We start from the raw sequence: 17,889 nt of genomic DNA, 5'->3' as shown, positions 1-17,889 counted from the left end.
CTAGAGCAAATGGCTTTTGATTTGGTGATGGCAACGAGACAGACCTTTAGCTGTAAATTATTCATGTACAGGACTAATACAGCAAACATTACAGACCATGCCAAAATACTCCGTGGATATTTGCTATGCTTGACTGCGATGCAGACGAACGATTCCTTTGTCGTCGGCAGTCGTTGGTGAATCCCCGACCTCCAGCTACTGCTTATCACAGCACAAATGCAAGTACCCATGAAATGAAATTTCACTCTATTAATTAAATATTTTGTGTTACAGATTAATCTCCCACATTGAGTAAGAGTTTGCTCTGTTTTTTGAAGGCAATAGGTGAAATTCGAGAGTGAAATACAATATCAGGTGAGCGGATAAACCCCGCTAGGCCTGGCACCCTCCAGAGCCCCCGAGCCCAGCGGCCCCCGGGTGCACGGGGTGCTTCCTCCTGGCACACAGCTGCTGAGCTGTCCCCTCCTCGCTGGCAGTGTCCCCAGGGCCAGGCCTGGCCCAGCCCGGCACTCTGAGCCATGGCTGGCGAGGCCTGGGCCAGGCCGCGTGTGGCACCGCGGGCAGGGCCCCGTGCCAGCCCGGCGCAGCCCCCGGCAGCGTCACCCGCTGGAGCTGCGGCTCTGCTGGCTGCAGGGCACGGCTGTGGGGAGCAGGACGTGCCTCTGGCCGGGCTCAGTGCCCTGGCATGGCGGGGCAGGGCTGCAAACCACGGGGCAGCCAGCGCGGGCCCGGGGGCACGCAGGCCTGGGCAGCGCTCAGGAAGCTGGGCACGGTCTGAGCAGCAGCTTCTGTCTCTCACTCAGCTGCTGAGCTGAAGCTGAAACGCTTACACTCTTCAAATTATAGTTGGGCCCTTTTTGGCCTGTTTATCCACCCGTCTCTGTCCTCACACATGGGTTCTCTGCTGGCCGAGCAGGGTGCTGGGATGGGGCTGATGCAGCCTTGGGGACCAGACTCTGCACCCCCAGGGCTTCCCCATGGCCGAGCCTGTCCCCCCCCAAAGCTCCAGCCTGGTTCCGAGAGCTCCAAGCACCCGATTCAGACCTCACAGCTGGTCAATAAATAATGACCATAAAACACTACAATGAGCCTCTTGACCAGCAGGTCACGCGTGCATTTACAGTGTAATTTATCTTTCCTCAGCGAAGGAACTGGGCTGCAGCATTTGGTTTTCACCAGATAAAGCTGAAATAAAGCAATAGGTGAGACCTGAGCAGCTGCTCCCTGTGTCAGCATCCAGAAATTACTCCCAAAAACGAGCTCTAGACCATTTCCTTATGGCTGGGGGCTGACTTGAGGAGAGCTGCAGGAGGGCTTTTAAACCATGGGCTGCTGGGGTTTCCACCCTTCCCCACCAGAGAAAGCCCCTTTGCCCTGCTGGGCTCAGTCTGTCTGTCAGACACGGGGTGGAAGGACCTGCTTGGGTTCTGTTTTCTTGTGCCACAGAGCAGCCTCGTTCCTTAACAAGCTCCTTCCCTGGCCAAATGACTTTGTTCCTGCAGCTGATTTGATGGCAAAAGGGCCCAGGAGGGTGCAGGAGGGAAGGGGGAAGGAAATGTCTCAGGCAATGGGTGTGATTAGAGCAGCTGAAGGCTCTGCTTCCCAAACCTGCACCGCTCTGAGGAGCCGTGTCTGCCTGAGGGATGGGGCAGGGCCTGGCCAAGGCTGCCCTGCCAAGGCTTGCTGAGCCCGGCTGATTTCTTGGGTGGTGCTGGACACCACCCATGGATCCATCTGCTGTAATTACCTTCCATTTTTAAGTGAAATCCCAGAATGGCTGAGGTTGGAAATGTCCAGGCTGTGCCCAATCCCCACCCTGAGCCCAGCCCAGAGCACTGAATGCTTCCTGGAGATTCCTGGAGACTCGGGCAGCCCTCACAGGGTGCACAGGGTGCTGCTCAGCACCTCCTCATCCCCTCAAACCCTCTGCACAGGGAAAAGCTTCTGATCCCAGAGCATTTAGGATTGCTCAGGCATGGGTAACTTAATTGGTCTTGAAACCGGTGCTGAAAATGTTTGGAATAAAGTAGTGTCTGGAGGGTCTCCCACTGCCTGCATTTATTTGATGCAAAAGTGCTTTGCTCAAGATGCTAAATCAGATAAACCAAACCATTCATTTCTGAAAGTTCAATTCACCACTTAGAGGATAGAAAATAAACCAAGCTAAGCCACAGCACCACTGAACAGCGAGATACGGGGTTTAAGGCAAAGCCCACTGTGCCCGGGAATGTTTCTCACATAAATCAAATTTATCTCTGCAGAGCAGAAGCCCAGTTTATGAGGTTCAGACAGGGAAAAAATAAGAAAACTTCCAGAGAGGGTGTCTTAAATAGCTCATAAAAACCGAGCATGTGCCCCTGTGGAAAGGGATATCTGATAGTCCCAGAAAAGTGCCAGCCCTGATGCAGAGCTCAGCCCCGGCTGCGCTCCCGCGGAGGGCTCGGGGCGTCCCCCCCTTCCCCGGCAGCAGCAGCAGCAGCTCTGACCCCGACTGTGCTCCGGGAATCGATCACCGGCAGCTCCTCCATCCCCTGCACCTCCCGGGGCCTCTGGAGCAGGGACAGGGACAGGGATGGGACAGGGACAGGGACAGGGACAGGGACAGGGATGGGGACAGGGATGGGACAGGGACAGGGACAGGGATGGGGACAGGGACAGGGACAGGGACAGGGACAGGGACAGGGACAGGGACAGGAACGGGGACAGGGACTGGGACAGGGATGGGGACAGGGACAGGGGCAGGGACAGGGACAGGGACAGGGCAGGGAGAGGAGAAGGGGCAGGGACAGGGACAGGGAGGGGACAGGGGCAGGGACAGGGACAGGGAGGGGACAGGGGCAGGGACAGGGACAGGGACAGGGAGGGGACAGGGGCAGGGACAGGGACAGGGGCAGGGAGGGGACAGGGGCAGGGACAGGGACAGGGACAGGGGCAGGGACAGGGACAGGCACAGGGACAGGGACAGGCACAGGGGCAGGGACAGGGACAGGGACAGGGACAGGGACAGGGACAGGGACAGGGACAGGAACAGGGACAGGGCTGGGCGTGGCAGGGGCACGAGCCGCTGTCCCCATGTCCCTGCTGCTCCAGGCTGGCACCTCTGCCCCACAGCAGGACCCTCTGCTGCCCCTGCCACAGCACGGGCTCGTCCTCAGGAGGTGATCAGGAAAATGCAGCTGGTTTGGGGCTGAGGGAAAGGCAGCCAGGCCCGAGCTGTTTGTCCCTGCCTGTGGGAAATGCCACTGCCATCCCAGGGGATAAATCAGCTGGGAATGCCCTGGGCACTCTGCTGGGCACTCTGCTGGGCACTGCTGGGCCAGCCCTGCCTGTAGAACCACAGAATCCCAGCACAGTTTGGGTTGGAAGGGTCCTTAAATATCAACTTGTTCCCACCCCTGCCGTGGGCAGGGACACCTCCCACTATTCCAGGTTGCTCCAAGCCCCATCCAAGCTGGCCTGGGACACTTCAGGGATGGGGACCCAACCACTTCCCTGCACAGCCTGCTCCAATGCTTAACCAGTCTTTCAGTAAAGAAATTCTCCCTGGCAATGCAGTCTGAGCCTCCCCTGGGGCACCGTGGGGCCGTTTTCCCTTGTCCCGTCCCTCACTGCCTGGGGAGGAGGCTGATGCTCTCCTCACAACAGCCCCTAATTAGGAGACCAGTAATGGCTTTAAGCAGGAAAGAGGGAAGTAATTTCCAAAGTAATTGTTTTCACAAGCATCTTTTCCAGCTGGATGTCTCAGCAGAGCCATTCCTGGCTGCTCTGCTGCCCTGGCCCCTGTCCTGTGCCCGGCCCAGGTGCAGCAGCCACAGTCCGTGTCCCTCGGTGACAGGGACATACATCATGTCACTGTGCCCAGGCAGCAGCAGCTGCTCCTGCTGGCTCTGCTGCTCCAGCCAGCCCCGGGCAGTGCCAGCACGGGGCTGAACGAGGCAGGGGAGAAATAATCACTCCTGGTGGGCTGAGGGCTCCAGGTTGCTCCTGCAGCCTGTCACCCGGGCAGGGCTGCTCCTGGTGCCTCACAAGTGACTTTGGCCAGTCCAGATGGGAGAGACGCCCTTGCAGGCCCTGGGGTACTGCTGGCAGAGCTGGTGTGCTCCGTCTGCCACCCTTCACGTGGCATCCAGCACGGGCACTGGGCTTTGCCAGCTGGGCGGGTGTGCCAGGAACGGGGCAGCCTGCAGACCCCTCCTGGGGGGCTCCTCTCCCAGGAGACAGCCGGGCCTGGCACCGGATCCTCTCCTCCCCTGAGCCACCCCGGGAGCTGCCAGGGGGAGCAGCAGGGCTGCATTCACTCACCTGCAGCAATATTTGCTTTAAATTCAATGAAACTCCTCCCACCACCTGCCTTCTTCAGCAGTCACTTCAGTTGTGTGCTGTAACAGCTTGCTGCCTGCTATAAAGCTTAATTATTGATTGATAGCCCTGTTATACAGCTTAATTATTGATTGCTAGCATGGTAACCCCTGCTGTGGGAAGGGAAGGCAGGACTGGCAAGGCAGAGGCAGGAAGCTGCAGCCTGAGGAGAAGGGGACTGCAGAGCCCTGGGGACAGCTCCTGGGAAGGGTGACTTTTGGGAACAGCACTGGAGCAGAGACAAAGGGACAACGGGAGGATACTCCCAGAATAGCAGATCACTTGATACTGAGAGTAAAAGATGAGAGAGAAGAAACTGGAGCGACTGCAAGAACAGAACAAATGAGAGGTGAAAGGGGTGAATTTCTCCATGTGACTGTGGCACAGAGGCCACGGCCAGGGCCCAAGGAGACACAGATTTATCTACAGTGCAGATAAGGACCAGGTGGGAAGTGAAAGGAAGAGAGTATGGCATTAAATCATTGGGGGAAAAAAGTGAAACTTGGGCCTTTTAAAAGGAGAGCTGGGCTTGTTCCAGCTGTATCCAAATGAAAATGTCATGAAACAACAGCAGAACTGTAGCTGGATTAAAAGCTGCCTTACTCTTGGCTGCTAGCAGAAGCTCCTCATTTAGGAGCTGGTTATCTCTCAGCCTGGGGATTTCCCTCCTGCAGTGATGGACCAGCCTGTCGAGCTGTGCCCGTCTCAGGGTGACAGTGAGTGACAGGCTGGCTGTCCCTGAGCTCTGTCCCTGCGGGGGCTGCCTGCCCCAGCACTGCAGCACACCCCAGCCTGGTGCTGAGCACTTCTTTGGGTGATTTGGGTCTCAATAATGTCACAATATGTCACGATAGCTCTGTTAGGATGTGGGGCCCTGGCTGTAAAGCCAAACCAAACTGCTGCCCCCAGCAGACCCAGTCCAAGCCGTGCCTCCTGTCCCCAGGGCTGCCATGGAATATCAGAGAGCTTGGCTTGGCAGGGATCTTAGGGAAAACTGAGCTCAGCTCATTAAAACAGAGATACCAGAGCTGCCATGCTGGCAAGGGCTGGAGGTGGAGCCCCCGAGCTGCCTGTGGCCCTGGTGCCTCTCAGCCCTCGTCTCTTCCCTCCTGACCCCAGAGCTGCTGTGTCACTGCACCTGCCAGGGGACAGGAGGAAACAGGAACCGGCTCCTGCTCCTTTCTCACTCTGTTTCCTGAGATCTCTTTGCACTGATGTCATTTGTGGTGGGGGTAAAGGGGAACATGCAATTTATTCTCCATTATGTTCAGAGTAATGACAAGTCTTAAAATAGCTCTCAATTAGCGATTGATTGCAATTAATTGGAACAACATAGGCTGACATGATAGCTTCGGATCTCCAGAGCATTTTTGAGTTCATGAGCTCTAATTTCCAAAAATTCAAGAATTCTGGCTCCCACATTACCACAACCATCTGTCAGCAGTTTCTCACACAGGTCTTGGAGAAGCAGGAGCAATAAACACTGTGGCTTTGCTAATGAAAGCAGGTGTCCAGAACGGGGCTCATTTAATGGAACTGGGGGGCTCCATCTAGGCATGGAAACATCCAGGTATTATTGTCAGAGAGGTGTGGGCTGCCAGCCCTGGAAGTGCCCACGGCCAGGCTGGGCTGGCTCTGCCCTCACCCTGCATTGCTGCAAAGCTCTGGCAGCAGTTCCAGAGCTGGGGCAGCATCAGGGACCTGTTTGATCATTCAGACTGATGTGGTCCTGCCTGTGCTTTAATTAATGCCTGATTGAGTATCTCTCTTCAGAGAGGCTCAGTCCCTGGTCCCGGGTCGCTCCCTGCACTGTGGCTGTGGCTGTGCTGGCTGAGCAGAGGGCTCTGTGTGTGCCCTGCAGGTCAGCCTGGCCAGGGGTCACCCAGGGCCCCCAGAGAGCACAAGGAAACCCCTGCTCCTCAGCCCAGGCTGCTCGCTTTCCATCAAACTGCACTTTCAAGGTCTTGAGCATCAATGGAAAGTAACAGAGAGCAAAAGGAAGGGCTGTGTTAAGGTACTGGGTTAATATGGCATTGAGGAATCAAAAAATACTCAGAAAAGTCTTAAATTTGAGGAAGCAAGGCTGAACTGGAAGAAGGAAGATGCAAATAGTGACAGCTGTGAGTTCTCTGTGCTCCAAACTTACCCGAGCTGGAGTTGTTTGGCAGAACAGAAAGAGCAAATGCTGTCGGCAGGGGAAAACTGAAGTGCCAGGTTTTCATACCAACATTGCTTTCCCAGAGGGAAATACACCGAAATGCCTCAGTCCTGATGGCCAAATATTGTTTCTGTTCACAGTCCTGGGAAAGGGGAGCACTGAGCCAGGGAGCCAGCAGCTCTGAGTTATTCCTCCAGGCACTGCTGCTGTGCTGGAGTGCAGAATGCTGAGACCTCAGCCCTCCCCACAGACCAGGCTCGTCTTGTCCTGCTCTCCTGCAGGCAGAGTCCCTGCAGAACCAGCAGGGAGGATCCCAGGGAGAGCTGGAGGGGCAGCACCCAGCTCTGCTCCTGCTGCAGCCTGGCCAGGGGCCAGGGGGGCAGCTGGGGCTGGGGGAGCAGCCTGGGGGTGCAGGGGGCACAGCTGGGTTTGGGGAGCAGCCTGGGGTGCAGGGGGCACAGCTGGAGCTGGGGGAGCAGCCTGGGGGTGCAGGGGGAACAGCTGGGGCTGGGGGAGCAGCCTGGGGTGCAGGGGGCACAGCTGGAGCTGGGGGAGCAGCCTGGGGGTGCAGGGGGCACAGCTGGGGCTGGGGGAGCAGCCTGGGGGTGCAGGGGGCACAGCTGGGTTTGGGGGAGCAGCCTGGGGTGCAGGGGGCACAGCTGGGGCTGGGGAGCAGCCTGGGGTGCAGGACCCACACTGAAGGCTTGGCTCTGCAGTGGTGGCCAGCCTGGGGTGCAGGGGGCACACTGAAGGCTTGGCTCTGCTGTGGTGGCCAGCCTGGGGTGCAGGGGGCACAGCTGGGTTTGGGGGTGCAGGGGGCACAGCTGGGTTTGGGGAGCAGCCTGGGGGTGCAGGGGGCACAGCTGGGTTTGGGGAGCAGCCTGGGGTGCAGGGGGCACACTGAAGGCTTGGCTCTGCAGTGGTGGCCAGCCTGGGGACACCAGCAGGGTCCAGGGTGTCCCCTGCCCAGCCCAGGAGGGTGAGAGCCCGGAGGAGCTGTCTCCAGCCTGGGGTGCCCACAGCTCCCAGACACGAGCAGAGCTGCTCCCCACTCTGCCTGTGCCTCACCACGCTGCTGCTCCTCCTCTCCCAGTTTCAACTTCATCACATGTTACTTTGAGAAGATCCCTATATAAATATTTTGGCTCATTAAATATGCCTTCTGGTATTTTAACACCAGGTCTTTTTTCTTCACCATTTGGGGAACTTATTTTTATTTTCAAACAAATCTGATGCTCTTACAGAAGTTCACTTCCAGAACCAAGTGTTTAGGGAAGATTGCAGGAGTGCTGATGAAACGACAGTGTGCTGGGAGACTCCTGATGGCAGTGTGTGTGCTGCTGGGCACCGGCTGAAAATCACTGTGCACGAGCAAGACAGACCCGGGAACAATTCTGGGCTTTATATTGGGTTGGCAAGTTCAGAATATTTAAATGGAAAATACTTTGAACTGGAAATGTTAAATTTTAATTTAAATTTCAATTGAATTCAAATCAGATGGCAGCAACCAGGTGTCCCCAGAAGGGTAAAAATTTGTGTGAGCTTCCTAAGTGTGCTGGAGCAGCCACAGGCTCTGCCTGTTCCCTTCCTCCCTTGGTTCCCCTTCTCCCCAGTTCCTGCTCTCCCCTGGTCCCTCTCCCCCACTCTCGGCTGCCTTTGAACACATGGGAGGGCTCAGACCAATGGTGTCACTGCCAAGTCCTTCCCGGGACTGTCTCACTGAAATTTTCCTGCAGATGCTTGATCCTAAAAGCAAATTAAAGCAAATAAATCCCGGGGTGTCTGTCCTGCTGCCAGGACAGACCTGCAGCCGTCAGTGCCTGGAGCTGTCATCACTCCTCAGCTCTAGCTGGGTCATTCCATTCAGACTGGGGCATTTCTGCTGGTAAATGTGGCCCGTTAGCGAGGCAGAATGGATTTATTAAAGCACCCATTGGAGCTCGGTCTCTCATCAATCCCAACCCCTCAGTTCCCCCGTGGACACAGACCCAGAGGCGCTGGGCACGCCCCAGAGCCTGCCCCCATCAGAGTGGCACTGCAGCAGTGTCACCTGTCCTCAGCCGGGCAAATGCAGCTGGGACTGACCCCAGCACAGCGGGGATGTGTCTGAGAGCTCCAGGCTGCACTCCTGGGTCCCCAGGGCTGGAGGCACGGCGGGGACAGGGCTGCAGTGGCACCGAGGTGGCAGGCAGCTGCTCCCTGCCAGCCCTGCCAGTGGGCACAGTGGGCAATCAGTGCTCAAATTAGTGCCATCAGCCCCAGCACAGCACACACAGGGAGGAGGGGGAGGCAGCAAAACCCAGAGGAGAGGTGAAAGCCATGGGACAGGAAGGATAAAAGGAGCGTGAAACAGAAATAAATCAAACCAACAACAAAGCCCTAAAGCAGAAAGAGAAGGGAAAGGAATAAAAGGTAAGAGGACAACATAAATGGGCCAGAGTGGATTGAGAACAGTGGGAAAATGGCTCAAGTGATGATCACAGGCTGGGAGGTTGGTACAGCCACACACGTGGAGGTAAATGAGCATCTGATACAGAACATGTCCCTGTCTGCCTCGGAAACGGGCACCAGATGTGTCTGAGCTGTTGCCTGGGGACATTGTCCCTCCCCAGCCGTGTCACCATCCCCAGCCTGCCCACAAACATCAGCAAAAAGGGCTGTGCAAGCTGCAGAAACCGGACACAAGGAACACTGTTGTGAGAAGGAGCCTGCGAGGGCAGAGCTGTGGGAGAGCTCAGTCCCACCCCAGGGAGTGCCCTCCCAGAGCTGCCCCTTTCAGTCCAAACTCAAGAGGAGTAAAACTGAAAATGTGGAGATTTCCCAGAGAACGGAAATTTGTAACATTTGTTCTGAAATATGACAGCATTTTATCTCTGGGCACAGGGCATGGGGCACTCTTGGACCCCTCGGAGTGTTTGTGCAGCCCCGCTGCCCTTGGGGTGGCACTGCCAGCTGGGGGCACAGGGGTGGGATAATGGGATGGGATGGGATGGCATGGCATGGCATGGGATAATGGGATGGGATGGGATGGGATGGGATGGGATGGGATGGGATGGGATGGGATGGGATGGGATAATGGGATGGGATGGGATGGGATGGGATGGGATAATGGGATGGGGGCCCTGCCCTGTGCCCCCAGGACTCTCCGTGCTGGGCTCTTCACCCCAGGCTCAGCATCTCCCAGTTCAAGCCCTGATCAGGGGTGTCTGAGCTGGGGGAGGTCCCTGGGCCGTCTCTCACCATGAAAACTCTTCCCTGCCTTTGTCACTCTGGTCTCGCTCCCAGCTCCTCCCCAGCTCTCTCACAGCATCTGTCCTCCTGCACAGGGATTCCCCATTCCCTCCTTGCAGCCTGCTTGGGAAAGACGGAGAGGAGAAGGGGAAAACTGGGTGGCTGCTGGCTCGTGTGTCAATTATACATCAGAGGCTTTGCTGCTGCTTCAGAAGATTCTAATAATAATTATTATAATTAGGGCACTGGGAGAGAAATGTGCTGAGATCAGGGAGGAAAGCAGGAAAGCCAGGCCAGAATTAATTAGCCACTTTTATCTAAGAATCTCAAAGCATTTAGACATTAATTACCGGGTGCTGTGGCTCAGTCATCCGATGCTCCTCTGCTGCTGGTGCCGGGCTGGGCTCAGCCCCTCCGTGCCCGCTGCTGCTGCAGGCATCCCCCGGGCACAGAGACGGCTCCGTGACCCCCTGGCTGTCCCCAGAGCCCCAGGAGCCCCAGGAGCCCCGGCCCGGGCAGCTGTGGGCTCTGCAGCCGGGCACACCCGGCCCTGGCACACCGGGCACCCCGTGCCCAGGGGAGCAGAGGCTCCTGCTGCCCCATCCACCTGTGCCACTGGCACCTGGGCAGCAACAGAACTGCTTGCTGGGGCAAAGCCTCTCTGTCTCCTGGCTTAGCCGTGGTGTGCCCATTGTTGGTGAATATTCATTAAGTGAAATTAGCATCTAATAGGTCTTAATTGACTTATAAAAACCCTGTTTTGTGGTAATGAAGCCTCTGCTGTAGCAGTGCCTGAGGCAGCTGGTGGGTCCCTGTGCCCCAGCTGCCACCCGGCTCCGTCCCTTCTCCTTCCCCACAGCCCCGGGAGATGTGCCTGCCCACCCGTGGGAGTGAGCACAGCCAGCCTGGAGAGACCCGGGCTGTGGGGGTGTCCCCCTGCCCCTGGTGGGTGTCCCTGCCCGTGGTGGGTGTCCCTGCCCCTGGTGGGTGTCCCTGCCCCTGCCCCTGGTGGGTGTCCCCTGTGCCCGTGGGGACTGTCCCTGCCCCTGGTGGGTGTCCCCCTGCCCATGGTGGGTGTCCCTGCCCGTGGTGGGTGTCCCCCTGCCCCTGGTGGGTGTCCCTGCCCATGGTGGGTGTCCCTGCCCATGGTGGGTGTGCCTGCCTGTGGTGGGTGTCCCTGCCCGTGGTGGGTGTCCCCCTGCCCGTGGTGGGTGTCCCTGCCCATGGTGGGCAGTGACACAAACGTCCCTCCCAGCCCTAAATCCCGGGGCCATGTGGCAGCCCCGAGTCCCAGCCTGCAGAAGGGTCCGTGGCCTGAGCACTGTGAGCTTGCAGAGCCCCACTGGTGATGCCAGCAGTGCCCTGGGCCCTGCAGGGGAGGTTTGGGCTCGGGTGAATGGTTTGGGTGCTCGAGGCACAGCCTGAGCCCTGCTCCTGGCTGGAACCCCTCTGGGTTTCAGCACTGTCCCACTGCTGTGGGCTGTGGGTGCCAGCTGCAGTTAGGAAGTGGAATCCACACAGATCCTGAAGTGTTCTCAGAGCACGTGGGTCAGGGTTTTACACGGGCTCAGCTTATAATGCCTTTGTGCAAGACTAGAAATGGATAAAAAATTTCCGTTTAGCCATTATTGACTGTTTTCAGACAAGACACAGGGCAGCTTTGAAGTGAGTCTGTAAATTAGAGTGGCCCTGCAGCTCCCAGACTGAGAGACTCCTTCATCATTGACAGGGAAGAGCAGGGAGGAGATGAGGAGGCTTCCTGGCTTCTGGTTTTCCGCCTGTTCCTGTAAATAGTGTGCTCTGTGTGCCTGCCTGGGTGAGGATGGAGACACAGGAGAGCAGGGCAGTGCCATGGGGCTCCCAGTGCTCACAGCCCCTTCCCCACCCCAGGCTCTGCCCCCGGCCTCAGGGGCTCTCAATTGGCACCAACATCTATTTCTCTTTTTCCTTCCTTTTCCCCATTTTTCAGTGGGGGTATGGAGCGGGGGCAGAGCAGCAAAAAGTCACCTGAGTCCATGGTGGGAGGATGTTTCCCCAGCTGGCCCCACAGGAGCTCTGGTGCAGCTGTGACCTGTGTCCCTGTCACCATGTGTCCCTGTCACCATGTGTCCCTGTCGCCGCTGCCAGCCCAGGGCAGAGCTGCAGCTCCAGCCAGAGCAGCCCCGTTCTCTGTTGCTCCTGCAGCCCCTGTCCCACCTGAGGGACCCTCAGGGGGTGACACTGGGGACAGGCAGTGGCTCCTGTCATGGTCAGAGCAGGGCTGCAGAGCCGGGTGGTGCCTCCGGTGGGCTGGGGGTGTCAGGGCTGTGCAGGGCTGTGCAGGGCTGTTCCCTGGTGGTGTTTCCATGGTCTGGGGGCTGTGCAGGGCTGGCAGGGGCTGTTCCCTGGTGGTGTTTCCATGGTCTGGGGGCTGTGCAGGGCTGGCAGGGGCCGTTCCCCAGTGGTGTTTCCGTGGTCTGGGGGTGTCAGGGCTGTGCAGGGCTGGCAGGGGCCGTTCCCCAGTGGTGTTTCCGTGGTCTGGGGGTGTCAGGGCTGTGCAGGGCTGGCAGGGGCCGTTCCCCAGTGGTGTTTCCATGGTCTGGGGGTGTCAGGGCTGTGCAGGGCTGGCAGGGGCTGCTCCCCGGTGGTGTTTCCATGGTCTGGGGGTGTCAGGGCTGTGCAGGGCTGGCAGGGGCTGCTCCCCGGTGGTGTTTCCATGGTCTGGGGGTGTCAGGGCTGTGCAGGGCTGGCAGGGGCCGTTCCCCAGTGGTGTTTCCATGGTCTGGGGGTGTCAGGGCTGTGCAGGGCTGGCGGGGGCCGTTCCCCAGTGGTGTTTCCATGGTCTGGGGGTGTCAGGGCTGGCAGGGCTGGCGGGGGCCGTTCCCCAGTGGTGTTTCCATGGTCTGGGGGTGTCAGGGCTGGCAGGGCTGGCGGGGGCCCTCCCTGCCAGGCAGGATGGATGCTCCCCGATGACCTGTGTGTCCGTGCTGGCTGTGCTGCCGTGGGCACGGAGCCGCAGTTCCCCGTGCCAGCTCTCCCCTCGGTCACGGACTGCTGCGGCTGGGCAGGGCTCCAGCTGGAGAGCAGAGCCCAGCCCTGCGCCGCAGCACCAGAACCGTCACTGTCCTGGCTTCCCTGGCCGGGCTCTGCAGGGGAAGGGCCCGCTGTCCCCAGAAGCTCTGGCTGGGTGTGCCCAGGCTGCTCGGAGGCAGGACTGGGGTGTTGGGGGGTGATGCCCGCCAGGACAGAGGCTGGCAGTGCTGGCTGCCCCAGCTGGCTCTGCTGAGGAGCCTCAGAGCAGGAATGGTGTCTGGAGAAGTCAGGGCTCAGTTGTGGTTCCTCCCTGGGGATCTCTGCAGAGGTTTCAGCCCACGTTGGATATGGAGCAGCCCAAGGCAGTGGGGTGGGTGAGGAGCTCCAGGCTAACGGGGATGTGCTGCTGCTGGGTCCTGGGGGAGCTGTGCTGGCGCTGTGGTGATGTCCAGGGGAGGTCCCTGCGAGGGTCCTGTGGCCCTGGCTGCCCTGCCAGCCCAAGGGGGCTCAGCAGCCTGTCCTGGGCTCTGGGGGGGTCTGGAGCTGCCGTAACCCCGGGCTCTCTGTCCCCCTGCAGGCGAGCCCTCCCGCTGGTCCTCGTCCCACTGCGACTGCTGCTGCAAGAACGGCAAGGGCGACAAGGAGGGCGAGAGCGGCACGTCCTGCAACGAGCTGTCCACGTCGAGCTGCGACAGCCAGTCCGAGGCCAGCTCCCCGCAGGAGACCGTCATCTGCGGGCCCGTCACGCGCCAGCCCAACATCCAGACTCTGGACCGGCCGGCCAAGAAGGGCCCGGTGCAGCTGCTGCAGCAGTCCGAGATCCGCAGGAAGAGCGACCTGCTGCGGACGCTCACCTCCGGCTCCCGCGAGTCCAACTCCAGCAAGAAGAAAGCAGTCAAGGAGAAGCTCTCCATCGAGGAAGAGCTGGAGAAATGTATCCAGGATTTCCTCAAAATCAAAATCCCAGAGAGGTTTCCCGAGAGGAAGCACCCCTGGCAATCCGAACTGCTGCGGAAGTACCACCTCTAGGCTTCGGGTGGGCAGAGCACACGGCCTTGTTACGCTAGAGCCAGATCCCAAGTGACACAACAGTAATTCCCAACAACAACTATTTGTTAGGTCGCCAAAACCAAAATCCATCTCTAGTACTGCCTAATTTGCCTATTTCACCTTAACATTTCTAGTCGTAGGGGAACGATATTTTTGCAGTCCTGGAAGCACAATGACAAACGCTTTTGTTTGTAAACTTGGAGTCTTACACAAGCTGAAAACCTTAAGGGCACCAGCAGGCCCACCCCGAGGGACGCTCGTGTGGCCCCGGAGCAGGCAGGGCATGGGGAGGGCTCCGTGCCCTCTGCACCCTGCCGGGGGCACGGTGCCCGCAGGGAGGAGCACAGCACAACGCCCCAGCTCTGCCCCGGCAGTTTAAGCATGTGTATTTATATATGTGCATATATATATGTGTGTATATATATCTCTGTGTATATATATATGTGTATATATATCAATATATATTGCTTAAAGATTTTCTGGCTCTCTCCTTATAACTGCACTTTCTCAGAAAAGAGCATTTTTTTTAGTCTGTGGATGTCCCGTCTCTTCTCCAGGCCTTTGAGGGCTGAGCAGTAGAGATCCATCTCCCTGTCTCTGTGCTGCTCCCCTGCCAGTCCTTCCCTTCCCTGGGGCACTGTAAAGGTGTCCCAGCAGAGAGCAGGTGCAGCCTCTGGGTTTGTGTTACCATCAGCAAATATCCCGTTTGTTTGGGGTGCCCTTGTCCCTGCTGTGTTTCCCAAGGCTGTTAGGGGCGTGCTGATCCCCCTGGAAAGCTGCAGGGGTGGCTCCGGGCTGTGGGGGTGCTGGGGAGGCGCTGGCTGCTCAGGTGCCAGGTGTGTGTGCCAGCAGTGGCTGTCCCAGCTGGCAGGGACAGTGGGCACTGCGCCCCTCTGCCCCAGAAATCCCCCAGCCCGCCCGGGGGGCTCTGAGCTGTGGCTGCAGGAGGGAGCAGGGCTGTGCCAGGGGGAAGCAGCCCCAGAGGAGCTCCCTGCAGCCCCTTCTGTGAGTGCCAGCCGTGCCAGGGCCGTGTGGCACTGCAGCAGAGCACGCCCTGTGCCCGTGTCCCCGGAGCTGTGGGAAGGGCTGGGCTGGTCCTGCACTGCCCCGAGCCCGGGAACGGCCAGGGGAGGGGGGCACGGACTGGCCAGAGAGGGGCTGGGGCTGGGGCTGCTGGGGCAGCCGGGGAGAGGGACAGAACACCCCAGTGCTCCAGCTGGGAGGCCACAGCTGGGAACACACCTGCTGCAGGATTGGGATCAATCATTTCTTTTGTAAAGGCACGGGAAGATTTTATATCTCTCTATATATATATGAATATGAAATGATGGGCAGTGCCAGTGCTGGTGGCTCAGAACTCGGGTTCTGACTCAGTGTCCTGCAGGCTCCAGGGCTCCCCTCCCACGCTGCAGGAGCTGCTGTGGGAGTGCAGGGCTGCTGTCCTGCCTGCACAGTCCCTTCTGCCCCTGCTGCAGCTCCGCCAGGGGAGCCTGCAGGGCTCTGTCACCCCGGCTGGGCGGGGGTCCCAGGCACCCTGGGGTCTCCAGGAGCCCCCAGCCCTGCTCGGGGTCGGGTGCACTTACAGCAGCTAAGAAAGGAAGCAATACTTGTGCGGGGGGTGGGTGGCAGGAGCTGGCTGCAGCTGGGGAGCCTGGCAGCAACGCCCTGCAGGTGCCTGGGCCCCCGGGCTCACCCTGGGGTGCTGTGGGTGCAGCAGGAGCCATCCCTGATGGAACTGTCCCCGCTGTGAGTGCTGCAGGGGGGCTCTGCCTGGGAAATGCTCCCTGGAGACACCCAGCCCTCCTGGGGCTGTGCTGCAGAGCCAGCTCGGGGCCTGGGACATTCCCTCCCACTGGAATTCAGGCTCTCGTGCCACCCTCTACTCACAGGCTCACAAGGCACATCTTCCCACGGAAATCAATGATTTGTGCAAGCTCCACAGATTTGGCCCTGCTTGGTTATGTCATGGTTAGTTTATAGCATTTTTCTCTCCCATTTCACTCAACATTTCCTGCATCTTGTCCCCCTGGGACCCCTGCCCCCCTGCTCTGGCACCAAGCAAGACCCAGGAGCAGATGGAGCTCTCCTCTGGATGCCAGCAGGGCACAGGGTTCAGGACAGGTCCCCTTTGTTCCTTGGCAGGAGACTGCAGCTAAAACCTCATGCTGGCACTCCAGATCTTCCCCCGGATCCCTCTCACATCCCAGCTCTCTGGGCAGCGTGTGCAGGGTGGAGGAGCAGGCTTGGGGGAGTGAGTGTGACCCTGTGTGAGTGTGAGTGTGGGTCTGTGAGTGTGAGTGAGTGTGTGTTCCCAGGGACACGGATTGCTCCATGATTAATCACTGGGGGAAAATTAGACCAAATGAAATGAGCCCAAGTGGGCTTGATTTATGTGGCCTTCACGTCTCCAGCGTGAGATGAAATGGTTATTGCTCTCCAGTGCTACAGAAATAAAGGTCTTAAACCTCAGCAATCACAGGCAGCCCCCCCTGCAGGGAAAGCTGGGCTGGGCAGGGCAGGGCAGTGCCAGGCTCTGTGTGTGTGTGTGTTTGTGGGACCTGCTGTGGTGTGACCCTTGCGCAGCTGTTCTGTGTGCTTTGTGCCCAGCTGGGGCTGTGCTGGCAGGCTGCTCACCATGGCCCCGAGGCTCAGGGCTGCGTGGTGGTGGGTCAGGGGCACCCAGACCTCTGCGGGCAGCAGGAGGGTGGCAGCAGGGTGACCTCCCCCATGAGCCCGGGAGAGCCCTCCCAGCATCAGTGCCAGGCACACAGGGAGGCACAGCTGCAGGGGCTGGGGACACAGCCAGCTGGGTGACACAGTGTCCTGCAGGGTGGGGACAGACCCAGCTGGGTGACACTGTCCCTGCAGGGTGGGGTTAGACCCAGCTGGGTGACAAAGTGCCCTGCAGGGCTGGGAACAGACACGGCTGGGTGACAGAGTGCCCTGCACCCTGCAGGGTGATGGCAGACCCAGCTGGGTGTCAGTCAGTGCCCTGCACCCTGCAGGGTGATGGCAGACCCAGCTGGGTGTCAGTCAGTGCCCTGCACCCTGCAGGGTGATGGCAGACCCAGCTGGGTGTCAGTCAGTGCCCTGCACCCTGCAGAGTGGTGGCAGACCCGGCTGGGTGGCAGGAGGGGCTGGTGCCTCTCTGGCAGGGCTGCTCCCCCTCTGTGGGAGGTGGCACCTGTCCCATGCCAGGGCAGGACATCCCTGCAGAGGGTGGGTGGCACCTCTGGCCCCTCCCTCCCTTCCTCCCCTCCCCTGGGGCTGTGCAGGAATGGGGCCGGGATGCAGGTGCAGCACAGGGCAGAAAGGAAACTGGAGCAGAGATTGCCTGAGAGGCCCCTGGGCTTGGGCGGAAAACATTCCATCCAATTCAGCTCGGTTCCAGTGAGAGAGCCCGTGTGTCTGCCTAGCACAGGTTTGGTAGCAAGCCAGAATTAAACTCCACTCGTGGAGTACTTTGTTCTTTCTAAAATACCTGGGCAGAAAACTGGACTTAGAGCTACTTTCCACCAGTAACAAAAAACAAGTTCTGTTGCAACTAGTCTGAGAACTTCCCTAGTAGGACTGAGGCTCAGCTGCCAGGGGCAGAATTCCCAATTTCAGGGGCTTTGCCACCCCTGAGACACCTGAGCAGGACTCAGAGCACTTGGAGCACACAGAGCACGTGTCATTCCACAGACCCATGGGGACCAAGTGCTCTTGTCCCCAAACCATCAGCACAGAGGCTCCACAGCCCCTGGAGAGCAGGGCGCTCTGCTGGGCTCACCTGGCTGGGTCCCTCTGCTCATTTTCTCTGCTGGGCTGAAGGAGAAGACAGGGCTGGGTTTTCCTGCCCATCACGTCCCCGAGTCCCCAGCCGTGTCCCTCCCTGCTCCCCAGCCCCCTCCCCAAGCCCCCCACCACTGCGAGTACGGGCTTGGCTTTCGGAGTACTTTATGCATCAGGCCCCATGTGTATCATGGTACAAAATAATTGTCCAGTCTTATGGATAGTTTATGCCCCAGCGGGGTTTTGTAGATTAATAGTAAAAGAACAAAAAAAAAAAAAAAAAAAAAAAAAGAAAAAGCACTTTT

General features: G+C 58.7%; 1 protein-coding gene across 2 annotated transcripts in view; it reads left to right on the top strand.

The window, feature by feature from the left end:
* Positions 1-14,287, top strand: part of KCTD16 (potassium channel tetramerization domain containing 16) — a 55,076-nt gene extending 40,789 nt beyond the window's left edge. For both annotated transcript variants that reach the window (XM_064388370.1, XM_064388369.1), the window contains exon 3: positions 13,338-14,287. In XM_064388370.1, coding sequence (XP_064244440.1) covers positions 13,338-13,789 — 452 coding nt within the window. In that variant the 3' untranslated portion in view covers positions 13,790-14,287. The remainder of the gene's footprint in view (positions 1-13,337) is intronic.
* Positions 14,288-17,889: the final 3,602 nt, after the last annotated feature.

Source organism: Passer domesticus, chromosome 13 (genome assembly GCF_036417665.1).
Source record: "Passer domesticus isolate bPasDom1 chromosome 13, bPasDom1.hap1, whole genome shotgun sequence".
Lineage (NCBI taxonomy): Eukaryota > Metazoa > Chordata > Aves > Passeriformes > Passeridae > Passer > Passer domesticus.
The sequence above is the reverse complement of the archived record's forward strand: the minus strand, read 5'-3'. Positions and strand labels throughout refer to the sequence as shown.